Source organism: Canariomyces notabilis, assembly GCF_033297395.1.
Source record: "Canariomyces notabilis strain CBS 508.74 unplaced genomic scaffold N656scaffold_18, whole genome shotgun sequence".
In the NCBI taxonomy this organism is placed as follows: domain Eukaryota; kingdom Fungi; phylum Ascomycota; class Sordariomycetes; order Sordariales; family Chaetomiaceae; genus Canariomyces; species Canariomyces notabilis.
Window position 1 is genome coordinate 479,370 of NW_027041840.1, and position 17,202 is coordinate 496,571.

Consider the following 17,202-nt stretch of genomic DNA (forward strand, 5'->3'; position numbering starts at 1 on the left):
TTTGTCTGCCCAGTGCCCACCCCGGACCCTCAATCGCGAATCGTCGTCGGCGATCCTTGCTCTTGCCTCCACAGAAAGAATCGCGGATTCGCGGGGGCTGTGAGCTTAGTGTACTTCGTACTGGGCTGCGCGATTCCATCTTTGTGCATTGCTTCGTAATTCTCAGTCGAGTTTCACTTAACCAATGGCTGCTAAGGAAAAATGAAAAAGCATTGCTAAACCACAGCATCCCGACTTCCGCTGGTAGAGACCTGGAGATTGCCGTCCAGGACCGGCGGGATGGGGACTAGCAATCGTCTCGTATGCGGTCGCTTCGTTGAACGCCGAGGTCTGGTTGGCTAACTACGGGCTGTGTTTCATGTCAAACTGGCCTCGCTTTCAACAATGGTGGGCAAAGATCGCTTGAGACCGAGCAGGAATTACCTCGTACGTTACCTAAATTACGTACTGTACGTAACTGTCTCCAACCAAGCCCTTGTCGAGTGAGCACGCTAGGGGTTAGGTAAGCTCCATTCGCTCCCTCCCATCGCTGACCATACGGGGAAACCGCATCCGGAAGACGACAACTTTTCTTACTCTTCACAATCCTCTCAAAGATTGTCAGACGGGTCCGAGTAGGAATTGGTCGTCTGGCTCACAGCCTCCATTCTGTCAATGTTTGCTCAAGAGCAGGCCTCCAAATTTTGGTTTTTTTGCATCAGCCCCCCATCCAGGAGGGATGATGAGGGGTCGCCGTCGGCAGCGCAGGTGCGTCGCCAATGAACCAATGTGTGTTGATTGGCAGCGAACTCCAAGGCTTGATCCTAAGTGGGTGAGCATGATTGGTACACTAACTTGGAATCCAACTCTGAGCGGCGGTAACGGCGAACCACGGATGGCTGGAGAATTGCTTGCAGCAGTCACGCTAGATTGGAGGGCAGCCGGAGGCGAATCAGGCTCAACCGATTCATCTTGCCCACCCTCTCCCCGTCTGCGACGCAATAGCGCTCGGTTGGGAGGGCTTGGAGGGCTCCGGTTATCGTTGAAATGATCTTCCTTGCCATAGCCATATCCGTCTGTCTGTGTACAGGCATCAGCGATCACTTGGTTGATGGCCGACGGATCCCGGCCTGACCCGGTTCAACCGCATGGTCGGCCGGCAAGAATGTTCGGATCTTTATTTTTGCTGAGGCATACGGCGTCGAGGCCAGTTTGAGAGGAAAGTGGTCGCTGGGCTGTTGTCCAAGTTACCAAGTCCGCAGTAGACCAGGGACCGACAACGGCCGCTTGCACTGCACTCCTGTCGATTCTCTTGCAGCATGAACCTGCAGATTGAGAGCGCCATTCGTCGCGGCATCTGAGTTCCGTAGCCGAGCGCAAGAATGGAAATCCCGTTCTGCAATGCTTACCCTTCCCGGGACTCTGAGGCCGAATTATCTTGCTCGACTTGTTCTGTCGATCAAGGACTCGACAGCAAACCGGGGCATCTCTTAGTTACTTTGGAATGGCGTCCTGTTATCGGCGAGTTGTGTCATTGCAGCAGAAGTGGTCTTGGTCTAGATTACCGTAAGGTGATGACGGGCGGACCTGCATCTTCCTCCGTTCCGCGAAAACGGATTATACGCGACCCAAACCAAAAGGCTAGATATGACTTGAAATAGATTGGACGTCTGTATCCGTTTACACAGCAATACCTACAGTACCTTACCCATATGCATGTTTATGAGAATGGCCTAATGATTCAAGATCTGCGCTATGTCACTCCCACATCGTTCCTTCACCAAATCCGGCGAACAAGATGTCATCCAGACACGGATTCGGCGTGCAGGTGGCGTTTCGTTCTGCAAATTTCCGCAGTGGCACTCTGTGGCGGCGCCTCGTGTTGACCAGATGGCCGCAGATGAACAGCCCTGATTACTTCGTATATATAGTGAACGAGCTGTCGACACTTGATGAAAGAGTCAAACTCGCTCCTCCTTTTATGATCAGTTTGCCTGCCTCTTGCGACTTCGGGTTGCTCTGCGATGCAGAGCGGAGGTGGACTGACGTTGAATGTGACTACATACATTGGGAGTAGCCAAGGTTGAAGACAAACGAAATGGGCAATGTTCCATTGGGAATTTCATCAACGCCACGCAATAACAGCGAATTGCAGCTGTACATACGGATACGGATAAGGGTCGTCACGAAACCCACGATGCCCTGTCACCGTTTTGTTTTGTTCGTTCAACCCGTTCTGAACTTCTTAATGCCCTTCCCAACCCGCGATGCTTTTGGGCGATCCACACATGGCATTCGTATCCCAAATCTGGAGAGCTGGCGCTTTTCGGGACAGACTTGCTGCACGAGATGCTTCTCAAACTCTGCATCTCCCGCGCGGTCAAAGGCCGAAACCCCGTTGAATTGGTTTACCTCTCACATGAGACAGACAACCCCCGTCTGGGCGCTGTGATAGAGACCAAAAAGCTGTCATTGAACGGAGAGCTGTAGCATTGCACCGGCGGCAGGGGAAACAGACGCAAGTCTCATGGGCTCCGCGACAACATGAATTGACGTTACAATGCAAATTCCCGCCTGATGGGGACTATGACTGTTCTGCGCCGCATGCTTGCTCTTTTTACACTGCTACATTGCGTAGTGTATTAGCCCGCAGTGTTGAGAATGAAGTTCGCCTGATGATGTACATCTCCAGCTGTAGATTGTGAAACTTGGACTTGGGTTCCTGAGATAGAGGATTGCGTCATGGGAACCAGCAGACTGCAGTTACACACTGTAGAAGCACCACTGCATTGGCCCAAGCTTCTCAGCAAAAGACACCCGAGACACCTGATTGCAAGTTTGCAACTTCGCAAGCAATTCTCTGATACAACGAGGGGTCCATCCTAATTAGACTTAGTGTTATCTCGATTCAGGCCAGTTCTAAAAAAAAAAAAAGTTCCTGCAATTCATCAACTGACTTCATCCAATCTCTGATCGGATCATGTTCACAACATCCCGTCTCTAACATTGTAGGATATACACTATAGGACCCGAGAGACGCACAACGTCAACCCCTTCATGAAGGTGAACGTCTCGATGCTAGTCCGCCGAGCAAGCTATTTTAGATGTCTCAGTGAATACGGATACAGTCTAACCTGCACATAACGATTGGCCCGGTTATAGGATTTTGTACCCATTGAGCCAAGAATCTGCTCGGTCTTGACGACCACACTTCGGCTCTGTGCATCACCGCCGGCGGCTGACAAGGTCGGACGAACGAATCGCTGCTCTACCCAGACTGCGAAGCATGCTCACTGTCTTACTTGCTGGGAGTTTCCCGTACCCGGCTGCGGTTGGGATTTTACACAATCACATCACTCTCGACTCGGGTCCGGTCCAACGCTGGCCTGTGTACATGTACACAGCATCGCTCAGAACTTATTTGTCTGGCACCGAGCACTTATCAGTTATACGTCCGATGCTTACCTCACGGAATACCTAGAGCTGGAAGCTCAGCAGCGGCGTAACTTAACTTTACATGACACTCCATCTTCACAGCTCTTGCCCCAGATTTGCCTGTCACCGCCGCGGCGCGGAGGCGCATCGCGACGGCACGGTTCCAGTGGATCGCAAGCTTCTTCTCGATGCTGATCCGCTCGTTCAAGTCAGCCTTGTTCAACACCAGGGAGACGGCAATCCCCACTGCATTCCACGTACACTTGTGTAGCCAACACCTCCCGACCTCCGGACGCGAGGTTGTACATGTGTTACCACGCTCAACCGTCCATCCTCACAAACGGGTGGTGTAACTTATGCCAAGGTCCCACACGGTCGGCGGAAGATCGACCTACCGCGCCACATAACGTTATGTACGTGCGCAGCATACGGAGGCCAGGGAGGTAAACTATTTATTGACACTTCCTCACCGTGTTGGTGCCGTCACTTCTGCATCTATGTGTACCGTCTTGCCGGTGCAATCACTGTTCGAAGAAACACACAGCCGCTTCCCTTCCATGCTGCAGGCCGTCTGAGTAACGCAGAACAAGCCAACGGGTCCATACATACCTTACCTACCGATTCACCGCTCCCTCGGCTCCAGAGCTCGTCCCCGAGTATACATACATACATCGGTGCCGGCCACCGGCGCTCCCTTATCCCGAACTCACATTCAAGCCGAGTATATCTCACTTTTGTTTTCCCTGTGACCGTAATCATGACGGATGGACTGACGTGGGCTATCAAATGAAGGGTGAAGGATCGCCAACACCCGTTAAGAAGCGGCCGCACAGCCCTGTTCCCATTGTTATTCGGTTGGTTACTCCCGACGCGAGGCTGCTGACGTTGATGATTTGACCAGCCCTGTTGAATTGAGAGCTGTCCGCCGTAATTGCCGGCGTCTTGAATTAATCTCGCCGTGGCTTCACCCTGTTGTTGTTGAAGCGGCCTCTCTACCTGGTAATCCTCCAGGATCACCATGACATCAGACCGGAGCTGGTTGCCTAGTACTTGCTGACCGTTGTTGTCAGTGCTGTTTGGTTAATACCAAATCTCAACATGAAATACAGTTCGGCCTTGGCCTTGTGGTTATGGCAGGGTTGCAACTCGTGATATCAGACGTGACGGGACACGTTCGATGATTCTTTCCTGAATATATGTCTATACTTACATGCGACAACTGAGAATGCTGCTGTGGGCGAGATCATTTAACGAAACTCCAGTGGATCTCAATTTCTCGATGCTGAGACTTGACTACAGGGACTGCCTTGTACAAGGAAATCGGAAAAACTACTGACTTATAACCAACCTGATTACAGTCGACTCACTGAATGAGTCCAATAGACCGGTTGTCTGCTAAGGCGCTGTCGGAGGGCGGGTCAAAGTGGCCTGCACCCACGGGATGCTGCATTCCCTCAGTGTTGATGTAGCAAGTGAAGACCCCCGCCGGAAATCGGGACATGAGATAACGTTAGTTGTTTGCTAAGAACTACTCTTCGACATCAAGATCGAACTGGAGATCCTTCCAAATTATGTGGCGTGACGGCACAGGAACACTCAGCAGCATACTGTATGTATTATGCTAACGAAAGCCAAAGGCAAATTCTCTCAAAAGGAGCCACAGCAGTAACAACTCCCAACCGACCCGAGCCAACTCACATCCCAGTGTACATCGAAGACAACACACATATTGCGTTACTGACCACGGGGTATACCAACACACATTCCCAGCTCAGCAAAAAGGAGAAAGTCCCAATCTGCTTTCAAGGAGAAACAGCAAACCAACAGAGGGTGCCCAATACTCCACCGCTTCCCCGTCCTCTGATCAACTTTCCCTCGGACGCCACATCAAATACATGCAAGCATCTCATCTGTGCCCATAAACATTTCGCCTTGACCGCTAAAACCCACTGCCTTACCGATCCATAACCCCAACAATAACAGAAACAATCCAAACGGAGAGATCATCCACCCTCCCTGACACCCCTTACCAGTTACCGCCACAGATCCAACCTCTCCCTCTTCTTCTCACCCGCACTGCTTCTTGGCCTGGGCCATTCACTCTCTCCACCACCATCATCACCACCACCACCACCACCACCAGCCCAACTCTCCCCCCTCCAACTCCTTCCTCCTCCACCCCCAGCACTAGCACCGCCTGTCTGGCCGGGAACAGCCAAGAACCCACCCCCGGCGCCCGCACCAGCCACAAGCACGCTCCTGCGTGCTCCCGCGCCAGTGCTCCACCCGGCGGTGCTGCCGCCCATGACGTCGGCGGCGGCAAGGCCGTAGCTGCTGAGGGGCCGGCGGCGGCCTCCTGCGCCATCTTCTTCTGCAGGGCGACGCCCGCCGCCGCCGACGCGGACAAAGGACCAGCCCAGGCTGTCGTCGTCGCCTTTGGTGAAGACTTCGAGTTTTGCGGGGAGGTTCAGGAAACCGCCCGGCTGCCCGGTAAACGGTGGTGGTGCGGGGGATAGGAAGGCGGAGGAGGAGGCGGTAGCGAAGGGGTTGTTGCTGCTGAAGCGGGGGTTGGTGGCGGGGTTGAAAGGCGGGAGTGGTAAGCCGTTCAAGGAGGAAAGGGAGCCTGCGGGGCGGTGGTGCGGAGTGAAGGGGTTGTTGTGGTTATTCGACATGTGTGGTGGGGATCCGGCGTAGAGACTCTTGGAATAGGGGGAGGCGGAGCCGCTGCTTGCTGGACGAGCGACGCCGCCTTCAGCGTAGGCTGGGGCTGGAGGGGGCAGGCCCAGCAGCAGGTCCGGGAAGTTGGGGTCTCTGACGTAGACGGCGCGCAGGTTCGGCAGGCCGCCGGAGAGGAGAGAGTTGGCTAGGTAGTTGTAGTAGCTTGAGGTGACGTTTGAGTATTTGGGCGTCGAGGGCGCCGCCGTGATTTCGAAGTGCAACGACTCGAGGCTGACAGACGAGAGAGGCGGGATGTTGTTGTACGAACCGGCGGCGGAGGATAGGGAGGCTGTCACGGCGTCGAGGATGGACAGGTGTTTGAGGCGCGGCGCATAGGCTAGCACTTCTTGCAGGGCCCAGGGGCGCACGCCGGTACGGTTCAGGGTGAGCACCCTCAAGGTTTGCCTTGCTTCGGGCAGGACCAGCCACGCTTTGAGACCCTCGGCGGTGACACTGGGAATATCGGTGAGAATAAACTCTTCGAGGGGCGGGAAAGGTGGCATTGATTCATTCCATGCTAACGTCTCGTCATTGATGGCTGCCGTCTGGTTGATTTTGAGGGCGCGAAGGTTACCCAGGCAGCTCAGGGCTTGCCTCAGCATAATCGGCTCCATGTCTATTCGGATTAACTCCAGCACTTCGAGCCGAGTCCACACTCTTCCCGTCGCCAGGGCCTGCAGACTGTTCTCGGAGCCTGCCATGTACGTCATCTTGCGCAGGTCGAGGCATCGCGCCTGCACCTCGAGACGGAGCGTAAGGAACGAGGGCTCGTCAGAAAAGAGGCCCTCGGGCAAGTCGACGTAACGCAGGCTCGGCGTCACAGCTATCGTCCGTGCTAGGTCGGCCTGGCATGACTCGCGTAACATGTACGGCATCTTGAGAAACTGAACGAGGCGGCCGCGGCGTACAGGGTCCTCGCGGAGGGTGCGACAGAGCAGCTTCAGGCGGGCTTGTGCCGGGTCGTCTGGCTGGCCATTGCGGTCGAATCTGGAGCGCCGCTTCCGGCGCTCGGCAAGGACGGCCTCGAGTTCGCAATAATGTACGCTGTCAATTCGAATGCTGTGGTATCTGCGGGGCGGGGGAGGCTTAGTTAGCGTATTGCCTGGTTCACAACGCAGACATTCCTAGAAAGCGTCTCGAACATACAGCAGTTTGACGCCCTCGTCCCTCCACCGTCTGCATACGGCTACGCAATGCGCCAGGTCGCGCAGGTCGCACAGCATGCAGCCATCCTCGACTGCGCTCTGCTCACAGGTGCTGTAGCTCTCGTCGCGGCTTTGGGGACACACAAAGGTGAATATGCGCTCGAGGATGGCGGCGGGGAGACGGGAGAGTGTAGCAGCTGAGGCACGTGTGGGCCGCGGATTGAAATGGTTGAATTGAGAGTCAGCTCGTGCGCCGTGGATGCCCGAGGCTGGTGGTGAGCCGAAGAAGGACCGGGAGCCATCGGGCCAAGAGTCGCCGGGGCCGTACCCACGGGCGGGGGCCAAATGGCCATGGTTGCCGGTAGAGGAGCCGCTGCTGCCGAAGCCCGGCATCCAGCTCGGGCCGCTGTTGCTGCCATTCCTCAGCTTGTCTTTCTTTCTGAAGAACTTCATGGCGGCAACAGCCCGGTTCTGGCAATGCCAAATGCGGGGATCAGGAGGAGGGATTGAAGATGGGAAACACACGAAAGGCCAAAGGAAGGGTCCTGGTGGGGCGGGATGGTATTAAGCTTCGGGGCGCTGGGTGGTTCCGGGCTGTTGGTAATTCAGGCAGGTGGGCAAGCGATCGCCGGGGGACGCGGCACGCAGCCAAAGGATAACCGAAATACGATACAGTGCTAACGTATGTACAACCCGACCCAAAGTTAACACTCAAGAACGCTCTTGTTGAACCCGCCCGTCAATACAAACTGGCAGTTGATGGTTTGGCCTTTGTCTTGTGTTTACGATTGCTCACATTGCTCACGGCTCCTCTCCTGCAGAGCAAGAAGTGCTGTGGGGAAACCACCATGCATTCCAAACGCGGGGAAGCTGGCGCCGGCGTGCGGTCAAATGCTGGAGACAACCAGTTATTGGGGCAGGTAGTAGGAAGATGCATCACATCCAATCGTGCGGCCGAGTACTCCGTAATAACATCGAAACACCAGAAAAGGGGGAATGTGAAGGAGAGGCAAGCATATGGGTAAATAAGTATCTAGGAGGAGGCGAGGAAAGCAGCCTGGGGCGGCACGGTCCGCGCAATGCAGATCTTGTCCTGGTGGACAAGCAAGACAAACAAAAATAAATTGGATGTTGGATGAATGTTGGATGGAGGCTCATGTTTGTGAGTGATTATAAGTATACAAGTAACAATTCTTCCCAACAGTCTCCGTAATCCGTATACCCCGTTCAGGGGGATAGAAGCCCAAGGGGTTTAAAGTCAAAAAGCCAGCCATGAACCTAACCCCTGAAGAAGGATCTAGAGCACGCGATATAGTCCAATGCTTCAATACGGACCGGTCGTTTGCATCGAGAGACAGACGGGCTATTAAAGCTCCATGGGAGCCAGCCGCACATGGTCAGAGAGCAGACAGGAAGTCTCCAAGCTGTTCGTACATTTTTCGCACCGTATCGTACTGTCTCACAATTAGCAGCTGTCTCTCTTATGTGGTAAAAGCAAGTCGACTCCTGGTGCTCACCGTAGCAGTATCAGTAAAGACGCCAACTTCGTCAGCGTGGTCAACACCTTCGGTCAAGCCCAGGTGCCAGTAGACACCTCGGTTGGCTTGGATGGACGCCATGTTGAAGTTGTCAATTTCGTCGACAGTTCCTAGCGCCGGGCCACGCATTGACGCTGTGTCGACAATGCCATCATTCTTTGCCGAGAATCCCACTGACTCGCCCTTTCCGCTCATCCCGACCGAGAAGATGGTCAGGACGGGAAGCATGTCAGCCAGGGGAATTCGGCTCCCGGGGATAGGAACCCGAATCTGGTAGCCCAAAGCAGCGAGAAGGTTGTTGGCGAACCCAGCGGCCCACTTTGCGTACGCAAGAACACTGGGCGCTCCGGGTACTCGGTGGGTAAGGCTGACGAAACCAGAGGCGAATTTGGCTGCAAGGTCGAAAGGCCCGGGGTACAGCAGCCCCCCAAGCGACAAGAGAGGATGAAGTGGAAAGTTTTTGAGATCTTGGGCCAACGGCGACACATGTTGGGTGGGAATGGGCCTGGTGGCATCGAAAGACATGGTGAAGTAATACGTCTTGTCAGACGGCTGAGGAGCAAAGTCGCGGTTCAGTCTGGCAATCCCCTGGATTCCATTGTCTTTGACAGCGTTGTTATCCGAAGCCCACCAAGCGTTGATATTCCCCTTGAGACGCCGGTGCATATCCAGAAAGGATTCGCATGCCTGAGGCCTAAATCCCCAATGGTCCAGTTGGAGGTCGACAAACCGGCTCGGATTAAGAGATGCGGAAACAACTAGCCGAGAGATCACTTCATCGACTTGTACATCTCGCAGTATCTCCTATAATGAACCACATCAGCAACGTCCTCACCCGAGGATGAAACACATCGTATTAGGCCAACTGACGTCGAAGATGACACTAGTAATGGTGGTACCGAGGAACGGGGTACCAAGCGTCACGACGCCCCTAATCCATTCCTGCCTATTCCCTAGGTTTGCGCCAAAGTATGCAGGGTTTTGTGGCCCATGTCTCCCAGACAACAGCTCGCTGAGTAGGCGGACCGTGTTGCCTCCTTGTGAATGGCATATCATATGAACGGGATGCTTTGCATTCCAAACCCAGTCGGAAGGGAGGTTTCCCAGGACGACAGCTTGCTTTGTATAGTTCTGAGGTCGCGGGGGAAGAGGGATGTACTGCCCATATTGGATTGGAATCCGGGTTTGTTGAGCCGGTGAAGTATCGAACCCGCTCCCTGGGCTATGTTGATCCCATTAGCGGCGGCTGTGTGTAAAGCACTGTCCAAGGGCCTTACAAACATACCCTGCAGCTTGGATCTTGCGTAGTTGGCAATACACCTCACAGGCACGCTCCCAGTTGGTCGAAAAAGGGCCGGTGCGGGTGAGGATGACCGGAGCGCCTGTACTCTCTTGCAGCGCCGAAGCAAGATCTTCGAAACCTCCCCAGTAGTTGATCGTCCCAAATATAGGTTCGCCAAAGCTAGCAAAGCCCGCAACTTCTCAACGGTTAGTGTGCATGGAATAGTACCTAGGGGCAGCATCACATTACCAAGGACTATCGGGTACGCATTTCTCTTGAGAGCACCGCGCTCTTGGAGACCGTTCACCAAGTCGGTGAGCTTCTGTTGCCCTGACCGAGCCATGGTTGTCAGGGTGCTTTTTCTTGAGTGTCAAGTGGTTGCTGCCTTCTCCAGAGTTGTTGACGGCAGATGAGGATCCTTCTGTTTGATATCGAGCTGCATACGAATCTCCTCAGTGCTGGAATGTTGGTGCGGGGGGAGTGCGGCTGGAACGCGGCCGTCTCCGTCGAAGTTGTGATTCCCTGCCAGAGTGCCGGCATCAAGTGGGAGAACGGGAATTAGTGTGTCTGGCTGGGAGCAAGGGTGCAGATACACAGCTGAGGAATGTATTGTTTTTCTCTCTGTCGTCTGCCGTCTTTGACCATGAGACGAGCCTATCCAAAGCATCGAGAGCTTCACTACTCGTAAAACATACTCTTATGATCAGAAGTGGAGTGACGAAATGAGCAAGAGAATGCCAATAAAGCCAGCTAGATGGATTAGGACCATGCTCTCTCGACCGATGATATACAGGTGGAAGTAGCGATTGGGGTCGTCGTCAGTACAGACTCACTGGTTGCACCTGACTGTTTCCGGGGTAGTTGCTCCGTCGAGGAGAGAGACCAGGCCTTGCCTAAACACCCTAGTTCAATTTAATGCTTTCGCTATATCGAATGCTTTTATGAAGCCGGCTATGCGTGGTGGTTGGATACATTGACCACCTCGTGTCTCACCGGCGATTACCGGCCCTCAGATAGCTTCTTGATTTCCACACCGACTCACCTGACGCACAGATGCGCGACAACCATATTACATCTCCAAAGAAGCCGCATGTACGAATGCTTGATATATGACCTGCCGAAGATGCTGTTGCTTTTTTCTGTCGACAGGAAGTCACCATCGATAGCGACCCTACTCGATCAGCAAGAGGATTCAGAAATCAACTGCCGTTCAGCTTCACTCCGTCCAGGGGACTTCCGGGCCCCGACCGCTTTGTCCTCAGCGTTAGCGGGAAGGGATACTCGTCAGGATCCTCTTCTTCTCTGCAACATTGTCAGCAAAGACCAAAAAGGCTTCAGAAGGACCTTGGAAGCCAATAGAACTTACGGCAGCTTCCAAGCCACATAGTCTTCGGTATTGAGGCCCTCGCGTCCCTCCTGGAGACTTGCGAAGTCGCCTGGGGTCATCATGCCAGTCCGGTCTCTCGGGGAGCCAGGCACAGAGAATGGACGGGAAATCTTTTGCTCCACGCCTGGGATGAAGTCTTCCTCGTCTTCGCCCTCAAATGAGGTTGGATAGGCCCGTCTCAGGGCGAGCTGACGGGCTTTCACATACTCCATGCCCATCCGCTTCCAGTCAAGCAAGTCACTCAGACGCTCAGTCCGGTTTCTCTGGTTAATCCTCTGCCGACGGCTCTTCTGCGCGAACTCGAACATGTATGACGTGAGCTGGTTGACCGAATCGTCTACCCCTTTGGTCCGGCGATCCACAATATAGATACCGTAGTCACTCGAATTCTCAATCAGTTCCTCCATGTAGCAGCCAAAACCTGAAAGGTTTGTTGTGATGCTCGGTACGCCCATCACAGTGCATTCGGCTGGGGTATAGCCCCACGGCTCATAGTACGACGCGAAGACGCCCAGGTGCGTGCCCCTCACAAAGTCGTCATAGTCAAGCGGCAGCACCGGGTTCGCTGAGTTCAAGAACTCTGGGTGGAATATGATTTTGACCCTGTCGCTAGGGTGGTTGAAAAGTTGTACTCGTCGGATCTGGTTCAGGATCGGATCGTCATGGTCATTGACCATATTGTGCGTGACAATCGGCGGCAGCCCATGCCGCTTCATGGCGAACAGGCGCCGGCGGAGGAGGACGCGGTCCTGGCCGGTGATTAGCTCCTTCTCATCCGGCATCGGGTCCCCGTCATGCCACTTGAGCGACCGCTCGAATATGCGCCGCCCGATATTCCGCTCTATCGTGTCCACAGTGTCGCGGAGCGACTTGATCACAGCCTGGCCCTTCAAGGCCTCGACGGTCAAGGATGATGTCTGAGCGGGCATGATGATGAAGGCGACAACGGTCGTCTTGCTGCCAGCTGCCTTGAGCCGGTGATTTAGACGAGCGAGAGACTCTATGAACATGTCGACGCCTTTGTTTCTGAACTCGTAGCGCCCGGCTGTGAAGAAGTAGAGCGTGTTCTCTAGGTCAAAGTCGTAATGGCCGTAGAAATGGCCCCGCACGAAGTCGTGGATCTTCTCCTTGGACTGCTGATGCAGGTTCTGGAATTCGTGTACCGCCGAGAACTTGGTGACGTTGAGGCCGTTGGGGAGGACGCCATCGGGTTTGCGCTTCAGCAGGTGCTCGCTCTCATAAGCCGTGATGTGGGAGACGGTAGTAAAGACGTCGCAGGAATGCGCAGCAGCTCGTTCAATGCAGTACCGGTGGTAGATTCCTCGCTTGCCCGCTTCGGCATCCACATCAAACCACTGGAGGTTATTATAGAAGTCGACCGAGCCGGCGCACAAGTAGCGGCCTAGCAAAGTCGCATGGGTGGTGAAGATGGTCGTGACGTCAATCTGCCGCTTCCTGCACAGAGGAAGCGCAACACCGGCGAGCCACTCGTGGAAGTGCGCAATAACCGCCTTCTTCTTTTCGTGGCATACGAACTACAGCGATGTCAGTCGGGGTGACCGTCCCTGGATTGGCGTCTTTACTAACCTCGCCGAGGAACCATGCAACCAAATAGCCAAAGACAACGGCCTCGTTGGTCTCCTCATCGTTGTCAGGGGACGGAATCGAGGCCAGATTCCAGAGATCTGCCTTCCACTCATTTATGTAACCATATGCTGTTTTTGTGTCAAAGAGAAGTACCCTCGGCGCACCCTCAATCAGCCATCGTCCGTACAGAATGCCAATGCCGCGCTCTTTCATCGATTGGATAGTGGCGGCAAGCTCTGGGTTGGTCGGCTCCATGGCCTCGACCTCGACGGCCGCCTGAACGCCGTTAGTGCCGGCCGAACTCGCATAGAGAAACACGGAGCCTTTGTTAGACTAAAGCCGTACCGATTGGTGATTGAGAGGCCCAATGAGAGTGTAACGCTCGCCATATTCTGCGGTTGTTACCGGGGCCTTGGACTTGATGACAGAGTAGATGCCGCCAACTGGGCGGAAAAAAGAATCAGCCTTTCTCCCACCTCAATTGATCACCACGGAATCTGGAAACCATACCCCTGTGCGCGACTTCTGTCGCAATCTCGAAGAGAAGGTGGTTCTTCACCTCACGGGGCTGCGACTCTGGATCCTCACTCGCCATTTTGAATCGATTGGACGCGGATGGATAACGAATTGCCCGTCTACTGCGCAGCTGATGGTCTAGAGACAAACAGAGAAAGAGAGAACCTCTTTAGCAATTACCAGCAGGAATAGGCTGCAAGACCCGAGCTCTAGGTAGGTCAGGTAGGAGATTGGGATCGGAGGGTTTAAATAATGGCTGTGCTGCAGGAACTGAGGGCACAGCGGAATAACGGTAAAGTAAAGCACGTGGGAATAAACGAAGACGGAGACTAGACGATGGGAAGCCGTCGAGAATAATTTCTCGAGAAGGTGGCGCGGGATGGAAGGGGGAGGCGTCTGCCGCAGATGGTTGGTGAAAGCTGACGATGTGCCAGGTCCAAGTAGCGCGGGGGAAGGACAACCTAAGCTCGGAAGCCTGCAACGTCGGTTTATTATACCTACATTTTATCGTCGAAGTTGCATGATCCACAACCTACAAGGGGAGCTCCCAACCTCCTCGGTTGCCACTAGCGGCATACCAAGATATGAAGTTCATCCTTCCAAGAGGTGTCGGCCTCTGTAGTTTAGACCTGATATTCCAGTTTAAAAAGTACCTCGTGAAAAATCAGAACGAGCCAGGGTAGCTGCACTGCACTGCTTGGTTGAGCATTTTAGCGCCAAGGATTGCGGCACTGTACTATATGCCGTACTGTATCCGTACAAACATAACATTACATCCTTTTCTTGAACGTTATCTTCCACTTCTCATCCTGTTCAAGAGAGTCTAATGTATGTGCAGTACTGGCTGTCTGTTTGGAGTAACACGAGCCTGTCTTCTGCCGGGTCGTGGACGGTTCAATACACGAGTGCTACCCGGATCTTGGACGACACAATTGACTTCAGCGCCAACTGCGTCATTCCGCCCATCGGATGGCCCACGGATGGGTCCGTCCCCACATCCCATTTCACTGCTGCACCTCAGCAGCGGCGCGCTCAACCAATGATTATGACGACACGGTTGACAGTTTAGCATCACGGTTCTCCCATGTTCGATGCGGGGTGTGCATCCGTGGTGGCCGCTTGCAGATCAAGGTCCCACAGATGTCCGGCCAACAGGTGAAACCTTGCGAGAAGTCGACTGAAACTCCACTGACGTTGTAAGTGTATGAAACCGCCTGTAATGTAATTACATATTCGTATTTGCACTCGCCTACGTCCCCCTCCCGTCGTGAAATTCCTTCACTCTGGCCGAATATTGACTACGTTACAGAGCTACCTAACTTAGTGTACGCTACCTTGAGAGGAATAACTTGCCGGCAGTAGCCGGTGCCATAACTCACACTCTCGCTGCGAACGGAACGAGCGCTCGCCAATACCCCTAGTACGGGTACCCAAATCTTCTCACCATGACCACTGAATTAGTAGAATACCGTCGATGCCTCTTTCTCTTCTCATCTCTCCTCCAAACCATCTCTTCGAGATCCTTTCGAGCGGAGCCAAGAGAATGTTGGTCTGCTTCCCCGATCCATGTTAGCTTACTCAAGTGTGCTCGAGCTGATCCTGTGCTAGTTCTCAAGAAGCCGCAAGGGTTCCTACAGGTGTCAAATGATAGCCTCGAATGGGTGCCATTGCTATTCCCGGAATCCAGTGTCTCCCGGACCATGAACAAGGACATTATCCAAGTTGGTCAAGCCAAAGACAAAGGCATCCCGGAAGTGTCCCTGCCCGCTGCGATGCCCCCAACCACTGGTGTATAATGTCTTTGTACCAGTCCGAGAACAATATGACAAAGCCATCGACTACATATAATAATCCTAGCCCCCACCCATTCTCTCTGACGTGGAAAAAGAGTGATCAGGATAGCAGTGTAGGATAACCCGTACTTGAGATCCGAGCTACGACCCGAAGACGCAAAAGGCGCACATCGCACTTCAGCATATACCTATCAACTTGAGACCCGCTTAACCGGCATTGAATACCTAGACATGGGCGAACGAAGCCATAGGGATCGGAGCCATAACACTCGGACCGACAGCGGCCATGGTGGGAACGGTAGGCAGGGGCATAAAGGCCAGAGGACGGACAGCCACCAGAGAACCGGCAAACCGAACGGGTCGAACAACAACACTCATCCCAAAAACCACGATCAGAATCATAACAGCAACAGCAACAGCAACAGAAACAACAGCAATAATAACAATCATAACCAGAACCAAACCCAGAACACCTACAACCACAACTACAACCGCAAGAACAGCAACAGCAACAATGGCAGCAACATGAACACCCCGAAATACAATGACAGTCGCAATGCAAATGCAAAGAAATGGAACATGAGCCCGCGGCAACCCTTGGCCGAGTTCATCACCGAGTTCATGATGACTGGTACGATTAACCCAAGAGTGTTGAGAGACTTGGTCGTCGTAACTGCTATGCTTCTCGACGGATACTGCAACAAGCGTGTGGCAGACGGCCTAAGCGAACGACAAATCGTCCAAGAACTGTACATGCCAGCAAAAGCCTGCTTTATGCTCGACCGGCTCATGCAGAGACTGCTGGAAGGATCCCTCGCAGCCTTTAGACCCGACGAGGAGGGCGACGTCCCAATGTTGGATGTCGATGACCAAATCTACAACAGCTCAGCTCCTCAAGCTTCGTGCTTCAACAACATCAACTTGATGGACCTCGATGTGTATCTGGGCCAAATCATTTGCGACCAGATCAGAGGCGCTTCAAGCCTATAATTCAAGCCGACTTGATGTGCACCAAGCTGTGCAGTAAAAGGTGAGGGACCAATAAGACTGCCAGTTCGGCAGTACCTTACACACATTCGAAGGTAGGTGATTACTGTATTGTACCATTAGGTGATTGGGGTAATCGAGTCTGTAGTTGTTCTAACTTGACGAAGCACAAAGGTTGGAATCTAAATTCCGGGCTGTAACCAGCGTTCCGACGCTGAGCGAGGCATTGAATTTCTTATGTAGATGTTTGAGTCTGAGTCTGATAAATCACCGGTAGCTTTCTGGCAAGATCAAGCTGGAAGACAAAGAGAATGTATTGTATCAGAAACATATAAAGATAGCTCAGCCCACAAAACACGGGTATTGTGTTAAGACCAACACCAGTAAATTTGCAGTGGAACACGGACCACCCTTAACAATTCCTTAAGGAATAGGCGCATTTACCTGCAAAACCTCTAACGCTTATGTACCCTGTCGCTGTTAGTGTATTTGAAAAAGTTTGATTGGACAAAAAGAGCTTGGTGGAACTGGGTATCCTAAACGGTAAGCGTTGGTTATCCTGAACGGTAAGCGTTGGATAACCTGAACGGTAAGCGTTGGGTATCCTGAGCGGTAAGCGTTGGAACTTGAATATCCTGAACGGTAAGCGTTGGATATGCTGAACGGTAAGTGTTGGGTATTCTGAACGGTAAGTGTTGGGTATCCTGAACGGTAAGCGCTGGATATCCTGAACGGTAAGTTTACTGTAAAATCGGCTATTTGTAGTAGTGGTGGGAAAAGAGTATGGTTTTCCAGTTACATAGTAGGAAGATACTATATTGGGCTGTGGTTGGCT

General features: G+C 53.3%; 4 protein-coding genes across 4 annotated transcripts; 1 reads left to right on the plus strand and 3 right to left on the minus strand.

The window, feature by feature from the left end:
• Window positions 1-4,956: 4,956 nt before the first annotated feature.
• N656DRAFT_781548 (uncharacterized protein) lies at window positions 4,957-7,989 on the minus strand. The gene is made up of 2 exons (XM_064815604.1): window positions 7,279-7,989; window positions 4,957-7,200 (listed from the first exon to the last, which is right to left on the minus strand). The coding sequence occupies exons 1-2, from the start codon at window positions 7,728-7,730 to the stop codon at window positions 5,448-5,450; spliced, it is 2,205 nt and encodes a 734-aa protein (XP_064668336.1). The 5' UTR covers window positions 7,731-7,989; the 3' UTR covers window positions 4,957-5,447.
• A 607-nt stretch (window positions 7,990-8,596) lies between these two features.
• Window positions 8,597-10,868, minus strand: N656DRAFT_202438 (alpha/beta-hydrolase). Its single transcript, XM_064808873.1, has 4 exons — window positions 10,347-10,868; window positions 10,101-10,293; window positions 9,686-10,037; window positions 8,597-9,619 (listed from the first exon to the last, which is right to left on the minus strand). The coding sequence occupies exons 1-4, from the start codon at window positions 10,438-10,440 to the stop codon at window positions 8,759-8,761; spliced, it is 1,500 nt and encodes a 499-aa protein (XP_064668337.1). The 5' UTR covers window positions 10,441-10,868; the 3' UTR covers window positions 8,597-8,758.
• A 535-nt stretch (window positions 10,869-11,403) lies between these two features.
• Window positions 11,404-14,111, minus strand: N656DRAFT_202871 (glycosyltransferase family 3 protein). Its single transcript, XM_064808875.1, has 4 exons — window positions 13,582-14,111; window positions 13,417-13,514; window positions 13,072-13,347; window positions 11,404-13,019 (listed from the first exon to the last, which is right to left on the minus strand). The coding sequence occupies exons 1-4, from the start codon at window positions 13,664-13,666 to the stop codon at window positions 11,460-11,462; spliced, it is 2,019 nt and encodes a 672-aa protein (XP_064668338.1). The 5' UTR covers window positions 13,667-14,111; the 3' UTR covers window positions 11,404-11,459.
• Window positions 14,112-15,456: 1,345 nt separating this feature from the next.
• On the plus strand, window positions 15,457-16,732 carry N656DRAFT_202632 (uncharacterized protein). The gene has a single exon (XM_064808874.1). It carries the CDS (start codon window positions 15,612-15,614, stop codon window positions 16,368-16,370), a length of 759 nt encoding a protein of 252 aa, XP_064668339.1. The 5' UTR covers window positions 15,457-15,611; the 3' UTR covers window positions 16,371-16,732.
• Window positions 16,733-17,202: the final 470 nt, after the last annotated feature.

What these genes read in the sequence shown, in the direction of transcription:
- N656DRAFT_781548 (XM_064815604.1), bottom strand. Translation starts at nt 7,730, where the DNA reads ATGAAGTTCTTCAGAAAGAAAGACAAGCTGAGGAATGGCAGCAACAGC. An exon ending in GACGAGGGCGTCAAACTGCT is followed by an intron (nt 7,201 to 7,278) that starts GTATGTTCGAGA and finishes CCCGCCCCGCAG; the next exon opens with ATACCACAGCATTCGAATTG.
- N656DRAFT_202438 (XM_064808873.1), bottom strand. Translation starts at nt 10,440, where the DNA reads ATGGCTCGGTCAGGGCAACAGAAGCTCACCGACTTGGTGAACGGTCTC. An exon ending in CGCAAGATCCAAGCTGCAGG is followed by an intron (nt 10,038 to 10,100) that starts GTATGTTTGTAA and finishes GGATCAACATAG; the next exon opens with CCCAGGGAGCGGGTTCGATA. An exon ending in TTACTAGTGTCATCTTCGAC is followed by an intron (nt 9,620 to 9,685) that starts GTCAGTTGGCCT and finishes GGTTCATTATAG; the next exon opens with GAGATACTGCGAGATGTACA.
- N656DRAFT_202871 (XM_064808875.1), bottom strand. Translation starts at nt 13,666, where the DNA reads ATGGCGAGTGAGGATCCAGAGTCGCAGCCCCGTGAGGTGAAGAACCAC. An exon ending in GACAGAAGTCGCGCACAGGG is followed by an intron (nt 13,515 to 13,581) that starts GTATGGTTTCCA and finishes TTTTCCGCCCAG; the next exon opens with TTGGCGGCATCTACTCTGTC. An exon ending in TTGCATGGTTCCTCGGCGAG is followed by an intron (nt 13,020 to 13,071) that starts GTTAGTAAAGAC and finishes ACATCGCTGTAG; the next exon opens with TTCGTATGCCACGAAAAGAA.
- N656DRAFT_202632 (XM_064808874.1), top strand. Translation starts at nt 15,612, where the DNA reads ATGGGCGAACGAAGCCATAGGGATCGGAGCCATAACACTCGGACCGAC.